Consider the following 20,784-nt stretch of genomic DNA (forward strand, 5'->3'; position numbering starts at 1 on the left):
TGGACTCTTGGTCTCACAATCTACTTTGCTATGGCCTTCAACCTTACTGTTCCCCTCCACTATACTTTCTCTGTAACACTGTATTCTGCATTCTGTTATTGTGTTCCCTTGTACTAACTATCACAATGAAATGGTCTATGCGGACTGCATGCCAGTGTTTCACTGTACCTCTGCTCATGCAACAATAATAAACCAACTTAAATGTAAAGTTCAAAGTAAATTTTATTATCAAAATACATATTTGTCACAATATACAATCCTGAGATTTATTTTCCTGCGGGCATACTCTGCAAATCTACAGAATAGTAACTATAACAGGATCAATGAAAGATCAACCAGAGCGTAGACGACAGCAAACTGTGCAAATGCAAATCTAAATAAATAGCAATAAATAATGAGAACATGAGATAAGAAGATAAAAGTGAGATCATTGGTTGTGGGAACATTTCAATGTTGGGGCAAGTGAGCGTACTATCCTGTTGTATTCAAGAGCCTGATGGTTGAGGGGTAGTAACTGCCCTTGAACCTGGTGGTGCAAGTAGGACTCTTCTGTTAAAAATGGGACCATGAGATATAGGAGCAGAAGTAGGTCATTCGGTCCATCCAGTATGTTCCACCATTCAATCATGGGCTGATCCAATTCTTCCAGTCATCCCCACTCCCCTTTCACCCCATACCCTTTGATTACCCTGGCCAATCAAGAACCTATCTATCTCTGCCTTAAATACGACCAATAACTTGTAATCCTCCAGCATACCTATAGAATTCCCTCCACGAACTTTCTTCCTCCTTTCAGGCTCTGTTAACTGATTTATCTGCCTGTGTCAATGTCATCGCATAGACACACGTTTTAAAAGCAGCGGGTATTAAATAAGCTCTTGCCAGGTGCTTGCTGTCATTGAAAAGACGAATGTTTTCAAAACAAAGCTTGCATTAAGCCGCTGCTTGGGATGTACTTGTTGCTTCACTCTGAGCAATCCCCGCAGAGTTTCGGAGCTGCCCCGTGTTTTTTTGTCTCAGTGGCAAGCACCGGGATTGTCTCTATGGGCTACTGCGCATGCTCACTGACACAGCCGCCTGGAGCGGAGGTTTTGAACGGCACAGGACTGTGTACCGAGTCCCGAGACTCGAGACCCGACTGCAACCGGTGCTAAATGGCTTTCTGCGCTTTCTTCGGCGGGGAGGTTTACAAGGAGCACTTTAAACCAGGTGAGTTCGGGACGGGTCGGCGATCACCGGAGCTGATGTGCTTTACTTCGGCTCCGGTAAAGCCTCAGGGCGGAACTTCGCCGTCGGCATTAGTTTTGTTTTTTTCTTCATTTGCCGTGTGGAGGACGGCCGCCCGATTCCTTCGGGGTGAAAGCTTCCGACGTATCCGGCTCAGCGATCAACCGACGGGCCGACCGAGCCACTTCCGACTGCACTGTCTAGAAACTTCCAAACAAGGAAACGCAGTCGTGATCTAGGGGGAGAAAATCTTTTCTTCTTTCACTTCCGTAATGTATTGTCGTCACAAAATTGGCCTCTTTGGGCACTTTTTATTCATAAGAAAATGTTTTGGCCGGGAGCAGATGGCGGCTGGAATGGGCCCAGTGAAAGTTATACGTGCAGCTGCGACCGAGTGAATGACGTCAGCAGCTGTGCAACCCCCCCCCCCCCCGCTGCCCGTCTCCAGTGGTCAGGATCTTGTAACTTCTGTAAAAAACATGCAATCGACTATTTAGTAAGTTTACAGAGATTGTTAGCGTTGTGGATAGTGAGACACAAGAAACTGCACAAGTTCTTCTGGAGGAGATGAAGCCAAAGAAGAGAAAATCCGCAGATGCTGGAAGTCCGAGCAACACACACGAAATGCTGGAGGAACTCAGCCGGCCATGCAGCATCTAGGAAAAGATTACAGTCGATGTTTCGGGCCAAGGCCCTTCAGCAGAAACATGCCGTACTTTTTTTCCTAGATGCTGCCGGGTCTGCTGAGTTCCTCCAGCATTTTGTGTGTGTGTTGAAACGAAGTCAAAGTTGAGCTTATTTGCATATGCTCAAATGCATCTGGTGCAATGAAAAACTGAAGGTGCAGCATCCCAGGCAGATAGCATCTGAGACCTGACATTCAGAAGAAAAACATGAATAACATAGATCAGGGTTTCCCAATTAGTTTTCCACAAGGGCTAAATTATGTCAAGCATGCCAAGCCAAGGGCCAAAACGTCCAGGGTTTGTTTTCATTGTGCCAGCAAGTTGCTTTATGGCAGATGTTGTTGTTGCTGCTATTACCATTATTATTATTAGTAGCAGTAGTAGTAGTAATAATTTAGGCCTGGGATTCTCAAAGCTTGTGTTGTGGGTCACACAAGAAAAAAAATGCACTCTTGAAACAAAATGTCCAAAACCAACCATTTAATTATGACTAGCTATCACAACTGTCAGCTGTCACAGTGAGAACTCATCTGGGACTTAAAATACACACACACACACACACACACTCTGTAATCATGGTAGTTTTCACCACTTCTCTTTCACACAAAGAACACTTCTGTTCCACACACAGTTTTAGTAGTACTGCCTTTTCCACTGTTTTGGTTCTTTCATTTAATCAAGTGTAGCCATAAATGAAATTATCAGTATTGTTGTTTTTGTAATATTATTATACTACAATAAGATTGACAAATGGACAAAAATAAATTGATTCACTCAGCAATCAGTGAAAGAAGTGACAGCGACGGGATGAGGCAATCCTTCTGATGTCGGGCCTGTATTCTGTTGTGGCAATCCTGAGGCAATGGTGAAGTTGTGCATTGGAGAGTCTGCTTCTGTCCTGGTTCTTGATAGAGTTCACTAAAGAAAACGATGACTCACATATGTACGTGGAGGGGAACTGTGAGTAGGAGCATTGCAATAGCTCTCATGTTTTTGAATTGAGCTTAGGGAACCACGTTGATCCAACACTCACTCCAACGTCCATGTGTTGTGCTTTGAGCAAATCAAATGGTCCCATTTCCAAGACCTCCTTCTGAAGAGTTGCCTCATCTATGGAAGGCACCAGCCCTTTGGCCTCTGCAGTCCACTGGCCGTCAGCCGAAATGGAGAACGGCTGTCTCAGGAAGAGGAGGATGGCACCTGAGAGTTTAGGGGAGCTTTCAAATCGTTCTCTGAAGTTTTCTGCCAGGCTTGTCATGCATTCCTTCATCACTGGATCCTCCCGCATTTCATTCTTCTCGCAATGCTCCCGCAGGCATGGAAAGTGCAACTTTCTCCCGTGAATGTCTCCCTCCAAAAGGTTCAGCTTTGACCGGAAAGCTTCAATCGCCTCTTACATGTCCGCAACAGTGTGGTTGTTGCCTTGTAATTGCAGATTAAGTTGATTTAGATGAGACATGATGTCACACAAAAAAAGAACATATGCCATCACCTTGTTGTCACTTAAAAACCTCTTAAATCCTCGGGCTTTCTGGCTCTGCAGGCTGGATAAAAATGACACAAGCTCATCGCGCAGGTTGCACACCCTCTCCACCACACGGCCTTTGCTCAGCCAACAAACATCATTATGCAGCAAAAGATCTTTGTGTTCCGCTGACATTTCCTCCAGCAATGCTCTGAAAAGGCGATGTTGCAGACTAGAACTCTCACGAATGAAATTTACCAGTCTCATCACAGTATCCATCGCCTCTTTCATTTCCCCACACAGTTTAGCGCACAACACTGATTTGTGAATAATGCAATGACATGTCAAGAGTGCTGGGTTAACAGCAGCAAACCTACTTACCAAGCCCTTGTGTTGTTCCACCATTGACGGAGCCCCATCGGTGACAACGGACACAATTTTCCTCACATCCAAGCCATTCTTCTCAAAGAACTGTGTCAATTTGTGAAAAATTATTTCCCCAGTTGTGCACCTAGGCAGAGGAAGCAAGCAAAGTAGCTCTTCCCAAAAAGTCTTCCCATCAAAAAACCTTGCGAACACAGATGGCTCTTCCATATTGGTTTGGTCACAGGACCAGTCTATGGCTAGTGATATGGCTTCTGCTTTCTCCAAATCAGTGAGTAGATTGGAGAAACACTCCTCCGCTAAAACTTCTACTCTTCTTGTTGCTGTGTTAGCTGACAATGGCACCGTCTTTAATAGCTCCACAACCGTTTTCTTGGTTTTCTCATCATGGCTTAAAACTTGGCCAACCATATCAATTGCACACGTTTTAATCAACTCGGCATCAGCGAATGGCTTCTTTGCTTTGGCAAGATTCCGTGACACATGCAGTGATGCAGCTATTGTGCTCTCTTGTGAGATGTTGACTTACAGATAGTAGATGTTATCGTATTTGCAATTTTTTGTTTGCGTTAATCTAATTTTGCAGGGTATTTAGTATTAAAACTGGCAGCATGCATAGTGTTGAAGTGCGGCTTTAGATTTTCTGATTTGCAGACAGCTACGGACTGCATGCATATTAAGCATGTTGGTTTAGCATTGGCATGGTCCGGTAAAATAAAACAAAACTGATCAGTTTAGTCAGATTTGAACTGACACTTTTCCTGGTCGACTTTGTGCTTTTTTGTACAGGCAATGTTGTTCTTGGTTTTGGGTCCGTGACTTACCACTGGTAACAATTCGCTTAGATGACAAATTCGCTTTTAGATGACAGATTTGCTTCTTAGCTGACAGGCGGGTAGCTGGTGCATGCTGCTGTCTAGTCGAGGACCATAGAGTGTGCGCAGTAGGTCACGTGCTGTACGGAGGCGTAGGTCAAATGTACGGTGTGGGATAAGGTTCAAATAAATTGGAGCAGTGTGTGCTTTATTTACCTGTTATGACAGCTGCGTTCACGCCAGTGCCAATGGGTTGGCGCAGTCCAGACGTTGGTTCTCGCAGTCTGGACCTGGCCCGTGGTCCGCCTATTAGGGTTGTCTAATATAGACTATACAAAATTGTACAAGAAAGAGCACAATTAGAATTAAAAAAAACATTATAATGCAAAGATGCTTGGATTTCCAGCAGATTTTCTCTTGTCTATACTGCAAAGTGGTCACAATTGTGTGATTCTGAGGTGGTATTTCCTCTCCCCCACCTTTTTTTCTAACTTGTCCCAGTCCTGATTAAGAATTTTGGTCTAAAACATCAACTGTTTATTCCCCTCCATAGATACTGCCTGAATTGCTTAGTTCCTGCAGCATTTTGTGTGCGTTACTCAAGATTTCCAGCATCTGCTGAATCTCTTGTGTTTCTAATGTAGTAATTGGCAGACGGGCTCACATTTCTGTACGATTTGTCCTATGGTAGCTGCAATAAAATGGTGTGGCCTGGATGGTGGGGATTTCTGATGATAGATGTTGTCTTCTTGAGCATACCAAGTCTTCTCACATTCCTAATGAAATAGAGCTGCTGTCATGCATTCTCTGTAATTGAATCAATATGTTGGACCCAGGATAGATCTTAAGAGTTATTGACATCCAGGAACTTGAAACTGTTCATCCTTTCCACTGCTGATCCCTTGAGGACTGGTGTGTGTTCCCTCAACTTCCCTTCCTGAAATCCACAGTCAGTTCCTTGGTCTTACTTACGCTGAGTGCAAGATTGTTATTTCGACACCATCTGAAATTCTGCCAACAATAGTTGTGTCATCGGAGAATTTATAGATGATGTTTGAGCTGTTCCTAGCCACACAGTTGTATGTGGGGGGGTGGGGAGAGAGAGAGAGAGAGGAGGGGGAAGAAGAAGAAGAAGGAGGAGGAGGAGGATGATGATAATAGAGTAGTGGGTTAAACACACATCTTTGAGGTGCACCAATGTTCATTGTCAGCAAGGAGGAAATGTTATTTCCAATCTGCAAGATTGGATGCAGAAGCTTTTACTTGGTCAACCAAAGGTGTTATTGTCTTTTGTAAGCAACACATACAAGTTGCTGGTGAACGCAGCAGGCCAAGCAGCATCTCTAGGAAGAGGTACAGTCGACGTTTGGGGCCGAGACCCTTTATCAGGACTAACTGAAAGAAGTACACTTTACCCCTTGCCCATCCTCTGGGCTTTTTTCCCCCCTCCCCCTTTTCGTCTCCCAGGACCTCCTGTCCCATGATCCTCTCATATCCCTTTTGCCAATCACCTGTCCAGCTCTTGGCTCCATCCCTCCCCCTCCTGTCTTCTCCTATCATTTCGGATCTCCCCCTCCCCCTTTCAAATCTCTTACTAGCTCTTCTTTCAGTTAGTCCTGACGAAGGATCTCGGCCTGAAACGCCGACTGTACCTCTTCCTCTTCCTAGAGATGCTGCCTGGCCTGCTGCGTTCACCAGCAACTTTGATGTGTGTTGCTTGAATTTCCAACATCTGCAGAATTCCTGGTGTTTTGTCTTTTGTAAGCATACTTTATGATTCCAAAACCCTGCTAAACATTAAGAACTTAAAGTATTGCAGGTGTACCCCATCAGTGAGTGGCTCTTTGGCGGCAAAACTGAAGGAGTTTGGACTAGGAGCGGAACATGCTGTTGTCTGCATCAGAGAAGGACCGCACACAGCCTTTGCACTAACAGCGAGTGATCGTCTTAGTTGCTTTTCATGTGATTGCAAGACCCTGTTGGACATTGGTGGTGTGGGGTGCTGCAAGCCCAGTTCATTGGTTTATTGGTAAATGGTGGGGGAGCTGTGTGGCCTCGGTTGTAGCAAGGACTAGTCCTCAAGCTGCAGTATTGCCTGTTTGTAGCTGCCCGGGGGTGGTGCCGGCGTCGTGCACTCCAGTGTAATGCTGGAGGCAGTCAGGTGTGGTATCCATGCTGTGAGTGCTGACCCAGTGTTCACTCGGTAGAAGAGAAGCTGTGTTGTGTTCGATTGCAGACGACTGCAACACTCATGGACCCTGGGACTTGGACTATATATTTTCTTGTGTGACTATATTTTACTGCCAGCTTATATGTGCTATGTGTGCCTTGTGCTGTGCATGACAATTGGTACTGTGTTTTGCACCTTGGCCGTGGAGTAGCATTGTTTTCTTTGGCTATATTCATGGGTATTCATGTATAGTTGAGTGACAATTAAACTTGAACTTCATGTGGTTACCTGGTGAGGAAATCAAGGATTCAGTTGCAGAGGGAGGGAGAGGGGCCCAGGCTTTGGAGCTTGTTGATTTGAAGTGAAGGTATGAATGCGTTGAGTGCTGAGCTGTAATAATAGCTGATGTAGGTATTACTCTTGTCCAGATGATCCAAGGTGGAGTGGAGAGCCAGTGAGATTGCATCTGCTGTAGATCTATTGTGCTGATAGACAAATTGCAGGAAATCCCGGTCCTTGCTTAGGCAGGAGTTGATGCACGCCATGACTGGCCTCTCAAAACTCTTCATCTCAGTAGACGTGAGTGCCATCAGGCAATATTCACGTCACAGTTGTTCAGGAGTCCCACCCTGTGTTCAACTGACTTTCCTGTTCTCACGTTGTATTCCTACAGTCGTATTGCATTCTCACAGTCCCACTCATGTACGCTCAAGGCCACAGATACAAAGATTAACCCTCCACTACTGCAATCCCCTTATGTCCAGTCCGCAGGCTTTTATACAACCCCTGCCCCATCATACTAAAAGTCAACTGCAAAACGACTAGGTATTAAAGCAGAATGTCTATAGTAATATTCCAATGCGCTCCGGTAGACTAACAGCCTCCTAGTGCTCCAGAGGGCCCCCAACTCCCTCCCTGGGAAATAATAATTATGGAACTGATATCCCACATTCGGTATCTTATCTACTGACTATTGGATATGGTCAGCCATATCTGTTATATTTTTTGACTCATCAGGAGAGTACGTACAGTACCCCTTCCCCATTATGGCGCCAACAACTCCGTCCTTTGCCAGGATATAGTCCAATGCCATTCTGTTCTGCAGGGTCATTCGTCCTCATGGCTACCATCTTGGTCAAAAGCAGTGTCAGCGCAGTCTCGATGGCTAACACTTCCGTGGCTGAGCCATCAGGATGACCTCCCTTAATAACTGGGCTTTAGCACATGGGGGAAACGCTATCATGCAGAACTGATCAGCCTCTGCTGTCTTGCCGTGGGTCAAGTGGTCAGCGAGATCGTCAATGTGATGTACGTACGGCACAACACATGCCAGGTAGCAGCATCCAGACCAGCCCGTGGGGATCCAAGGGTGATCATGGGAACTGCACACCCAGTGTCTACCAATTAACATGGGAAACAAACCTGCCCCAAGACAGTATAGCCCCACCGGAGTGCTGTCACACTGCTCTGTACCATAGAGGCACGCAAACTATTCATACGGGAGAATGAGGAGGTGATAGACAGGAGCTACAGGGTGCAGGAGACAGGTAATTAACTGGGTGACTGTCAGAAGAAGTAAGGGAAATGCACAGCCAGTGCAGAGTACCTGTGTGGCCATTCCCCTCAATAATAAGTATACCACTTTAGATACTTGAGGGGGGTAATTTAACAGGGGGAAGCCACAGTGACTGGGTCTCTGGCACTGAGTCTGGTGCTGTGGATCAGAAGAGGAGAGGTAAAGAAGACTGCAGTAGTGATGGGAGACTCCATAGTCAGAAGAATAGAAATGAGATTCTGTGGACGCAGTAGAGACACCAAAATGGTATGTTGCCTCCCAGGTGCCAGGGTCAGGGAGGTCTTGGATCAGGTGCACAGCATTCTAAGGGCAGAGAGTAAGCAGCCAGAAGTCTTGATACATATTGGCACGAATGACATGGTTGGAAAAGCTGAGGTCCTGAATAGAGATTTTAGGGAGCTAGGTAGAAAGCTGAAAATCAGGACCACCAGGGTAGTAATCTCTGGATTGCTACCTGTGCCACATGCCATTGAGATTAAGAATAGACTGATCTGGCAGGTGACTGCGTGACTGAAGAACTGTTGCAGGGCTTCCGATTTGTAGATCAGTGGATCTCTTTTGGGGAAGGTACAACCTGTATAAAAGGGATGGGTTACACCTGAACCTGAGGGGGACCAGTAGCAATAATGAACATCAGCTTTGGATTGCAGTGGAAGCCATTCTTGATGTCCAAGTTCCTCTCTGTGTTGGCATGTTGTATGTTCAGGGAGCCTAGCAAGGAAATTAAAGAATTTCCAATAAATCCATTAATTTATTTTAGGATTTATTATTATTGATAGAAATGGAATGAAATAAATGCAAAAAATGTGACTCTTCAATCCAGTTCTGAGCAAAAGGTTTTGGAAAATTCTGAGTTCATGGGAACCACTGCAATTTAAAAAAAATTAAATGCACTGTGGTGTGTTCGTTGCTTATTTATAGTTTGGTGAGTGATGGCTTCTTTCAACGTTTATTTTATCTCAATCAGGTATATACGTCTGTTCAAAGTGTGGACATGAATTGTTTTCAAGCCAAGCCAAATATGAGCATTCCTCGCCATGGCCTGCTTTTACCGAAACCATTCATTCAGACAGCGTGTCCAAAAGAAAGGATGGCCATAATGCGCTTAAGGTAGAGTATCAGTGTGACATTAAGTGGATAATTTGGAATAGTTTTATGCGTATCTGTTAATATTTTACATTACTTTGGCAATAATGCATGGGCAGTGCACTGTTGCTCCACAGCACTCTTAAAATAATCTTTTTAAATGGGCATCTTGTTCAGTTCACTATGTTGTCATACAGCACAGAAACAGGCCCTTTGGCCTAACTGGTCATGCCAACCAAGATTCCCATCTTCACTAGTCTTGTATGTTCATACTTGGCACATATCTCGCTAACCATTTCCTATTTATATATCTGTACAAGTACCTTTTAAATGTTGTTAATGTAACTGCATCAACCACTTCCTGTGACAGCCTGTTCCAGATGCTGACCATTTTCTGGGTGAAAGTTGCCTTTTGGGTTCCCAGTCAGTCTCTCCCCTCTCACCTTAAATCCATGTCTTCTAGTTCTTGATTCCCAAGCCCTGGTAAAAAGACTGTGCACATTGGCCCTATCTATGCTCCTCATAATGTTAAACACCTTGTACGGTCACCCGTCATTCTCCCATGCTCCAGTGAAAAAGTCACTGCTTAATCTCTCTCCATATCTCAGTCCCTCTTGTCCTGACAATATCCACATAAATATCCTGTGCACTTTATCCAACTTAATGGCATCTTTTCTGTAGCAGGGTGACTAAAACTGAGCATGATGTTCCAGATACAGGCCCACCAACGTCTTGCACAATGCAACGTAATATCCCAACATCAGATTCAGTTTTAATATCACTGACATAAGATGGGAATTTATTTTGTTTTGTGACAGCACTACATTGCAATACATAATTTTAAAAACTATGAGTGTTATAATAAGGTAGGTGTGTGTGCGTGTGTGTGTTTGTGTGTATCGGATGTTCTGATGTTGGTCTCCCAGGCAGAGATCACAGGGTCACCAGATGCTGCCGGGATTCACACAGGTGTAGTTTTATTCTCCCTTTAAAGTGTGCTGCATAAAAGGTGTTGATGCTCATCTGGGAGTGAAGCATCACAGCCATTCCTGATGTTAGGTTTTGCTTTGTAGGAAGTAATAGCCTACAAACCCTGCCAGAGCTGATTTCGTCTCTAACCACAATTAGATTTGTTTCTTTTCTATACCCAGTGTCTTAACTGTCAAAGTCTAGTGTGCCTAAATTCACCTTCACCGCCCTGTCTACTTGTAATGACACTTTATGGCCTGATACCCCACGGTTTCTCTGTTCTACAGCACCCCCCAGTTCCCTACCACTCACTGTGAAATTCCTGCTCTCATTTGTCTTCCCAAAATACCACACCGTACAATTATTTGAATTAAACTCCATTTGCCTGTCCTCAACCCCTTTACCTAGCTGATCAAAAGCTTGATGACCATCTTCTCTGTCTATCTTACCACCTATTTTGGTGTCATCTGCAAACTTATTAACCATGCCTTGTACATTCTCATTCATATATTTGATACAGATGACAAATAGCCTACAGTGGGCCTACTACCACACTCTGGGGAACACCACTAGTTATAGACCTCCAGTCTGAAAAAACAGCCTTCTACCATCGCCAATTCTGTATTCAATTAGCTAGTTCTGCCTGGATCCCATGTGATCTAAATTTCCGTGGCATCCTACCATTGACATTTATTATAATAAACCAATTCCAATACTCAGTGCAGTGGTATAATATACTGCAGACTGACTTAACTCGACTAACTTTGTCAATTTTGATAACAAATAAATAACATAAACCAGTTGAGTTTACCATTAAACACAACATGAGAAATATGATCACCTGTGTTTCTAATCGGGCTTGGACGTTGTCTATTATTTTCAAAAATGGGAAGAAGATTGTGTAAGCATAAAGAGAACTTGTAATTTAGAAATATACATTTTTAATAATGAATGGAAATAAGTTTTCTACTATTGTGGAATTCACTAAAATATATGGATCAATGAACAATTCTGTTGTGCTTAGTAGCAATGAAATAAAATCCATCATTTCAGGTGAACCCACTATCTTCCTGTAAGTCTATGAAATGATTCGGTGCACTTTGCGAAGATGCTTGAATAGATTGTTACTATAATGTGTAATTTCAGGTTTCTTGTGGAAAGTGTGGGAATGGTCTTGGTCATGAATTCCTTAATGACGGACCCAAACGGGGCCAGTCACGTTTCTGAATATTCAGCAGCTCGTTGAAATTTATCCCTGAGAGGTATGTGCATTGTGGTTATTTGGCTTACAAGAACTTTGTATATATTCTAAACAAAATGACATCTCATACAGTAAATGTGTTTTTGATTTTTCTCTCCTTATTTATTTTACGTATCTATTTCAAATTAGGTTTTATAAATTTCAATCCAAGTCCACCTGAGTAGTTTTTCTCATATTTACGTTAAGAAGAAATAATGTAAACAAGAAATTAATGTACTTAATCAAACTCTTGTCCCAGTGAATCTGAACTTCTTGGCCAGGAATCTATTGGTGTCAAAGGCGACAAGGTTGTGGGCTTATTGCAACAAAATTCATCAACACATAAAATGCAAAGTGTGTTTTATTGAATTGTCTATCAGCATTGCTTTTATGTGTTATACCATTCTGGTGCAAATAAAGAAAAGCATTTAGCTGAGTGGGGGTGGAGACGTAGTGGTAATGAGCTAGTTGAGAGAGAGTTGAAATGGTATTTGTTTAACTTGGTTGTTTTGGACCCAGGGATCAGGGTGTCATTCAGGTATAGGAAGGGGTGATTGGGGAGTTGTGAGTCTCATAATAAATGTTCATCATTTTCGGAATAAGATAACATATTTTTTGCCCAGTGTGGAATGAATCTTTGAAATTTTTCTAAGAAATGGGATGTGTGCTTTTCGCTTTTGGAATATAGTATACTACTAAAACTGTCATGCTCTTCTGTCTGTCTGTCTGTTCGTGACCTCCAATTAGCGCAAATGGTGCATTACAGTGGCACTTTTTTTGGGTAAATCGAATTAAAATGCGCTAACTTACAGAGTGCTGGCATAGTTCAGGGTTATATATTCGTATAAAATTGCTCATTTGCCAAAAATCAACAGGCTGGCTTTCACCTGAGACCCGATCGGCCATCATGGAAATTGGGACGTGACAGCCCGACGCATGCGCACTGCCAGCCTCAGCAGTGGCACCTACTGGAGCAAAAGGGCAGGGCAGCTCCATTTCGAGGGGTTACATTCTGCTAATCAGCATCAGCATGTGCAGGATTGGGACAGGTCTAACTGCCACCCATCAATAAGAGTTAACTAAATCTTATTGTAATGATGTACTTCGAGACACCCATAAAACCCTTTGCTGTAGTCAAAGGACAGCAGTGACTATATCACGTCCATTCAGGAGAGCACCAACCACATCATCAAGAATAATCAGCATCCTTTGGTGTTACTGCTTCTTATCTTCTATCCAGCATTAGGGTAAAAAAAAGTGGTTAGCCTAATTACGCCGCGTGGAAAGGGAAAGGGGACATTATGGGCAAGAGGTGACGCCAAACGTTGGGAAGCAGCAAGGAGAAGGAGAGAATAAGAATCGGATGAGGCCAGGGCCGCACGGCTCCAGGATCAAAGAGTCAGGACAAAAAAAAGATGAGAGAAGAAGAGACAGAGGAGGAGAGTCATGCATGTCTCCAGGATCAGAGACAAACAACAAACAGCAGAAGAGTGGAAGAGACAGGGGATGAAAGGACTGCACATTTCCAGAATGACAATGAGAGCACAAGGGTGGCAGATAAACCAGAAATGATGCCATCAAAAGTGTCCTTCGTTAAACGAGGAGATGCTGTATCTGCTTTGCTACACGTCGTTCTTCTTTGATAAGCTGAGGTTTTCTACCTCAGTTTCCAAAGCAAAGCAATACAAATAGCATTCAGGAAAATTTAATGTTCATTCTGGTCACATCAGACTGCACTACCCTTCTCTCAAAGGGTGCCCCAACGTGTCACCCTGTTGTCTAGTGTTCTTTTTAAAAAAATCTTAACTTGGAACATTTTATTAATTCAAGGACATGTTTAAAATGGCATAACTTTTGAATTTGTGCAAGGCCAAGGTTCAGAATTTTCAAATGAAGTATTAAGGAGCAGTAGTGGCATTATCTGTACAAATATTCTATTATCTATAAACACCTTCTATAAAAGAACTTCACATATTGTGTTAGGACAGTTAACAAGTTCTGCAAGAGGTTTAGGTGGGACAGAATCTGTTAGGTGTGACCAGGAAGGATTTCTAACACAATATGTGGACAGGCCAACTAGAGGAGATGCCATATTGGATCTAGTACTAGGCAATGAACCAGGTCAGATAACAGATCTCTTGGTGGATGAGCATTTCGGAGACAGCAACCACAACTTCCTGACCTTTAGCAAAGCCTTGGCTAGGAAGAATTATTTAATTGAGCAAGGGTAAATACTGATGCTAATAGGCAGGAGTTTGGAAATCTAAATTGGGAATAGATGTTCTCAGGGAAATGTACAACAGAAATGTGGAAGTTTGATGGATAAGAGAAATGGAACATTTAGTCAGGAGGAGGAAGGAAGCACACAAGTTTTAGAAAACAAAGATCAGATGGGGGTCTTGAGAGTTATAAGGCAGTCAGGAAAGGAGTCAGGAGAGCTAGAACGAGACATTAGGTTTTAGTGAGTAGGATTAAGGAAAACCCCAAGGCATTCTAAATGTGCATGAAGAACAAGAGGATGGCTTGAGTGAGGGTAGGACCAATCGGGGTAAAGGTGGAAACATGCCTAGAATTGGGGGTGATATTACAAACGTAGAAGTCTTTCATGAATAGTTGGCTTCAGTATTCATCAATGAGGGAAACTTGACAAATGTGAGGTCAGTGTAGAACAGGATAGTGTGCTAGAATATGTCAGGGTTAAGAAAGAGGATGTTTCAGAACTTTTAAAAAAACATTAATATAGTTAAGTCCTCAGGACTGAAAGGGATATAGCCTAAGTTACTATGGCAAGCAAGTGAAGAGATTGTTGCACTGTTGGCAATGATCTTTGTATCCTTACTAACCATAGGTGTAGTATAAAAGATTGGAGAATGGCAAATATGATTTCTTTGTTCAAGAAAGGAAATGGGGATAACGCTGGGAAATATAGACATGTGAGACTTGCATTGGTGGTGGGCAAACTACTGAAGAGGATTCTTGGAGACAAGATTAACAAATATTTGGAGAACCATATCTGATTAGGGATAGTCAACGTGGCTTTGTGAGGGGTAGGTTGTATCACACAGGCCTGACTGACTTCTTTGAAGTGACCAAATTGATAAATGTAGGGCAGTGGATGTGGTTATGGATTTTAGTAAGGCATTCAACATGGTTCCCCATGGCTCATTCAGAAAGTCATGAGGCGTGGGATCCAGGGAAAGTTGGCTTCATGAATTCGGAATTGGCTTGCCCACAGAAGGCAGAGGGTGGTAGTAGATGCTATTTATTTTGCCTGAAGGTCTATAACTTGTGGTATTCCTGTTCTGGGACCCCTCCCTTTGTGATTTTTTTTTAAATAAATAATTTAGCTGAGTAAGAAGAAGGGTAGATTAATAAGTTTGCAGATGACATGAAGGTCAGTGATGGTGTGAATAGTGTAGAAGGTTATCATAAGTAACAGGACATTCATAGGATGCAGAGCTGGGCTAAGAAATTGTGGAAAGAGTTCAATCCAGAGAAATGTGAAGTGATACAAACTTCCAAAGTGTATCACTTCAAGGTTAATGGCAGGATTCTTAGCAGTGTGAAGGAACAAGGGGACCGTGGGGTTGTTGGATCCAACTGTTTAATTGTCTTTTTTTGCAATTTAACAATTAATTATCTGCTTGTTTTTTTTTAAGTAGCTGTTATATGCATAACAGGTTAATATGCCTGTAGTAGCTATATAAAGCATAATTTTAGAAGCTTTATACTTCATTAAGTGAATGTGTTTTCTCATTGGTTAATTTTTACTGCAGTATTGAATAGGTATTTTTTAATTGGTTTATTATTATCTATAGATTTGAATGGGTTTTTAAAATCTCTTATCTCTGGGTATAAAAGTAGCTGCGGTTTCATATTTTTTCCACTTTCTCACAATGGAACACACAACTCTGAGATATGCTCAGTGCTTTTGAGATGGTCTTGAACCCTTCCCCAGATTTGTGCTTCTCTATTATTGCTTCCTTGATTTGCTTTGAATGCTCTTTTGTCTTCATTTTGGTTTGGTCTGTTGAAAATCTACCATACTTCGGACCTGACAGAGATCCTCTGGTTTTCTATATCAACAAATTGGGTGAGTTGGTAAGGTAATATACGGTACTGCACTTGAGGAAAGATAGCATAGTAATTACAAAGTTAGTGTGGTACTTGCAAAGGGGATGAATATGTTTTCAGCATCAAATTTTAGTTTTTAATTTAGTTAATTGTTGACCGGTTTTAGAATTTTTCTTTTGATTTGACATGATACACAATGATTTGTAGATTTGTTTGAAAAATCCTACTTCAATATATTTTAAATTTAGAAAATGAGGATATCTAACTTAAAAGATCTCTTGTTAAAATAGGAATGCTTTGTGTGTGCACTACTATTCGGTTGATGGAGGGAGAGAGGGGTGGAGGGGGGATGGTGATGAAGGTTGGGGGTGGATGGGTTAAACAGTCAAAATGTAATTGGCATTGGTTGCATTGAATGTAATTTGTTGGTGTTGCAATAAAAAGTTAGTAAAAAAAATTTAGAAAATAAGGCAGTAAAATGTGGAAATATTTGTGAGTGCTAAATACTTTTTCAAGGCACTGTATCTGCCCATTCTGCCAAACTGTTCCTATTTTAGTAGCCTGTTTCTATCTTCCAAGCTGTAAACTAGGTTTTCAAGTTTTGTCAATTGCACTTTTGGAAAATGTACTCTATACAACCTTTCCTATGTCATCAATCTCTAACTGTTTTGAAAAATAAGTCCAATGCCAGGGAACATGTTAAAGCTAATTTCCGATCTCTGCTGCTCCTGTCTCCATTCATAGATTTTAATTTTGCTAGCATCTTGTATATATTGTTTTCAAACATTTTTTTGAAAATCCATTTAATAACTTTCCCTTCATCATTGTAGACTACTTCAATTTATTCACCTTGTCCTGACCTTTTATGATTTTTCAATGCTTCTATCAAATTACCTTCTACAGCTTTTGAGCTGTACGAGGACAAATGTACCCTTTTCTAAACTATTCATGTAAATTAGGTTCGTCATCTCTTGGACCATTCTGGTGACACTTTTCAGCATCTTCTTGAAGATTTTCAAGTTCTAAATATAGTGCCCTGAATTGGACAAGTACTTCAGTTCAGAATGAATTAGTTCTCAGTAATAGATTTGATTATTTGGCGAATGGAAACCAACTTCTCTTATGCCTTTAATAAATATGCCCATGAAGATTTGGTAGGTTCTGGTATGAAACTCCCCTGTTTTTGAACATTCCCTGTCCAACTCCTTCTGAAGTGTACAGTAAAATTCCAATGATCAAGTACCTGATTGTTCTGAAATTCTAGTGGTTTGTGATCTGACTTGCTCAATAGCTTTAGTAACAGAGCAATTCTATTCTGGTCCAGTCTACTATTTTCCATGCTGCTGAGTTTGAAGTGAGTAACTAATGGTTGTTTCTTGAACACCATGTTTTTAGCTACTCAGAAATGGATTTCCATGCTCCACTCACCCAGCTATATTTTCCATGCTTCTGTTACAGTCAGCGGGTTCTTTCCTCTGTGCTCCTTCTCTTCTTGCCTGGTTCTCCTTTCTGCTCCAACTCACAGATCAGTCAACCGGTTACCTTGAAGAATTCTGACATATAGACCAGGAAGTAAAAAGAATTGACTTTTTAAACAGTTTATAGAAAGTAATATACAATATTGTGATTTTAAAGGATTTAAGATAGAAACTGAAATATTGTGAATAACTTTGTTATTAAAAACCATTATATTTCATATTTTTAAGGTATGAGACTCGCAGGTATAGAATTTAGATCTTCTGGGTTCAAAGTTGTTGAGCAACAAATGATGTGTGATATGCTTTTAAGACTAATGTACTCAATGTTTTTAATAAAATGATTGTACTGATGTTGAAGTTCAGATCAAATTTGATTTTATGTTGGCTATATTTACAAACATAAAGCAATTATAGTGTTTGGACTTAAAAGCCAATGATGTGCTTTTATGGTAAAAAAATAAGAATAGGTATTATAGATATTATTTAAACTACAGAGTAATTCCCTCAGTTTTGGCACAATTGCTATAAAAACAATTGAAATCCAGAGTGGTCCAAAAAGAGCCAATTTTGGAGCACAGACCTGCACTTTGGGACTGATTTTTATAGGAAACTGAACATGTCTGGCCATGCAGCTTTGAAACTGTGATTATGATGGAACTTCAGAACGTTAACACACACAACGTGCCGGAGGAACTCAGCAGCACCTATGGACATGAATAAATCATCAACGTTTTGGGCCAAGGCCCTTTGTCAGGAGTGGAAAAGAAGGGGAAATTGCCAGAGTAAAAGGTGGAGTGGGGGAGGGGAAGGAGGACGAGCTAGAAGGTGATAGGTGAAGTCAGGTGCGTTGGGGGGGGGATGAAGTAAGAAGCTGGGAGGTGATAGGTGGAAAAGGCAAAGCGGTGGAGAAGGAGGAATCTGATAGCAGAGGAGAATGGACCATGGGATAAAGGGAAGGAAGAGGGCACCAAGGAGGTGATAGGCAGACGAGAATTGAAGAAGGATAGAGGAAAAAAAGTTTTTGCCAGAAGTTGGAGAAATCGACATTCATGCCTTCAGGTTGAGGGCTACTTTGGAATATGAGATGGAATATGACCCCGACCGATTCATAGCTGAGGTGTTGCTTCACTTGGAAGGAGTATTTGGGACCCTGAATGGAGGTGAGGGAGGAGGTGAATGGACAGGTGTAGCACTTCTGCCACTTCCAGGAGTAAATACCAGGAGGGAGATTAGGGGGAGAGATGAATGGACAAGAGAATCATAGAGAGAGCGATCCTTGCGGAGAGTAGTAGGGGTAGATAAAGAGTTTGTTAAAGATGGCTTGGAGATTATCTCATTAGGAAAGTCAAGACGCTTTAAAAGTAAATTCATAACAAGTTCAAAACTGCTTGGTATATTGTTATTTCAGTTCAGTTTTTGATTTGTATCTAAAGTATGTTGATTGTAGTAAATTTCTGATTCCTAGATGAACCCTTAAATATCCGTAGAGCAAAATTAGTGTGAAAGACTGTTAATGTGCAAAACATTGATTATTATTTTTCATTTGCAGTCAACGGAGCTCTTCTGGTTAGATGAAACGAGCATGGTACTGGCTATTTAATCAGCTGGAAGAAGCAGTTTGTCTAAAAATGTCACGCAATCAAGCATACTGTTTCTTTTGGAAAGCAGCAGCAACGACCTCTGTACACCAGTATTTTTTGTTGGTTAATCATTACATGAAGTTTTCTGGATAAACTTTCTTGAATGTCCTGAAAATAGATACTTGCATGATTATCCTGTCAAAAATACGTGCTGTTTTAGAATGGTTTTTAAAGCTTGCATTTAAATCCCTTTTGATAAGACTGATTAAAACAAATATGGATTAGAATTTGGGAACACTTGGAATTTGGAACTTATTTGAAATAATGTGTTTACCTCTGGTGTTTGCACTAGAAAACAGTCTTAATAGTTTGTTCAAATATGTTTTGTATCACACAGCACATCTTCAAGTATATCAAGAAAATGCAACACTTTGGTTTGATTTTCACTTAAAACAATCTTCTTCCAATTTTAAGTAAGTTATAGATGTGTGATATTGAATTTTGCCAAACATACCAAAACAATATTGTTAGCATTACAGTCATAGACAGTACTTTATATAGTTGGTGTCTGTGAATATTGTTAGAATGTACCTATAGAACAGAAGGAAATGTGGATTCTCAGTATTCGACAGGGAATCATTGTCCCGTTTAAACCTAGATATAGTGATCAAGTTTGAGTTCATTTCTCACAAGAAAGAAAATAAATATAAGAGGGAGGATCATTTGATTAGGCCATAATTGATCACATTTGCAACCTGATCTCAAACAGCTATCAGTCTGCTCACAATTGGTACTGATTATTGTACTCTGACATCAATGTTTTAAAAAATGGGCATTTGGAAATAGATTTGAATTTGAGGAAGCGATTGATAAAAGTTGAGGCTCTCCTTTCACACACTACACTCTTGGACTAATTGTTTCTGGTTATACTTTAATAGCAAAATGTATGATATAATCTAAAAGAATAAAATTATTTTGAATCTTCATTTTCTGTTAATTTCTTTTGCCTGCAAATTTATGTTCTTTTTAAATTACACATTTGTCCCATTTAAATTGATGAAATTATATTTAATAATTTTCCTCATTCTCTTTAATATAAATGTTGGATGAATTTGCCTAATGATTCACAGGGTAAATTCAACACCTTTGGCAAGGAGCCTAAAGCAGCATCGCACTCAGTCCTGCTCCACAATTTGTGCTAATTCCAAAACGAAAGGAAACTTGTTTACTTTCTTGCAAATCTAGATGTTAAGTAAAGTCATCAATATTTCAGCGCTATAAAGACTCTTTGATCTTTGTGTAGCCAACAAAAGAAAAAAACTGGAAATCCAAAATAAAAACAGAACATGCTATTATTAGTCAATAGGTCAGACTGGGACTGAAAGTGAAATAGTTAACATAAAACATAGTACAGTACTGCATAGTATGGACCTTTCAGACCTCAATGTTATGCCAACCCATATAAACCTACTCCACAATCAATCCCTCCTATATCGTGCATAACACATTTTCTTAAGTCCATGTGCCTATCTAAGAGTTTCTAAAATATCGTTATTATATCATTCTCTACCACAAACCCCAGCAGTGTGTTCCAGGCACTTAACACTCTCTGTGGTTTAACAAAAACATCTACCTCTAACATCTCCCCTAAACTTTCCTCCAGTGCCTTAAAACGATGACTCTGGTGGCCATTGCCACCCTAGGAAGAAGGTACTGACTGTCCACTCCATCTATGTCTCTCGTATTCTTATACACATCTATCAAGTTGCCTTTCATCCTCCTTCGCTCCAAAGAGAAAAGTACGAGCTCCTCATGAGCTGTTCTATAATCTGGGCAGCATCCAGGTCAATCTTCTCTGTATCCTCTTGAAAGTTTCTATATCTTTCTATAATGAGATAATGGGTACTGAATACAATACTCCAAGTGTGGTCTAACTGGAGTTTTATGGAGCTGCAACATTACCCTATGGCTCTCGAACTCAATCCTCTGGCTAATGAAGCCCAACACACCATAGGCCTCTTAACCATCCTATCA

At 41.2% G+C, this 20,784-nt stretch overlaps 1 protein-coding gene across 1 annotated transcript; it reads left to right on the plus strand.

Moving 5' to 3' along the window:
• The first annotated feature begins 1,038 nt into the window (after positions 1-1,038).
• LOC140202986 (methionine-R-sulfoxide reductase B1-like) lies at positions 1,039-19,736 on the plus strand. Its single transcript, XM_072268641.1, has 4 exons — positions 1,039-1,209; positions 9,291-9,433; positions 11,525-11,640; positions 18,720-19,736. The coding sequence occupies exons 1-4, from the start codon at positions 1,155-1,157 to the stop codon at positions 18,739-18,741; spliced, it is 336 nt and encodes a 111-aa protein (XP_072124742.1). The 5' UTR covers positions 1,039-1,154; the 3' UTR covers positions 18,742-19,736.
• Positions 19,737-20,784: the final 1,048 nt, after the last annotated feature.

This window comes from Mobula birostris, chromosome 9 (genome assembly GCF_030028105.1).
Source record: "Mobula birostris isolate sMobBir1 chromosome 9, sMobBir1.hap1, whole genome shotgun sequence".
NCBI classification, from domain to species: domain Eukaryota; kingdom Metazoa; phylum Chordata; class Chondrichthyes; order Myliobatiformes; family Myliobatidae; genus Mobula; species Mobula birostris.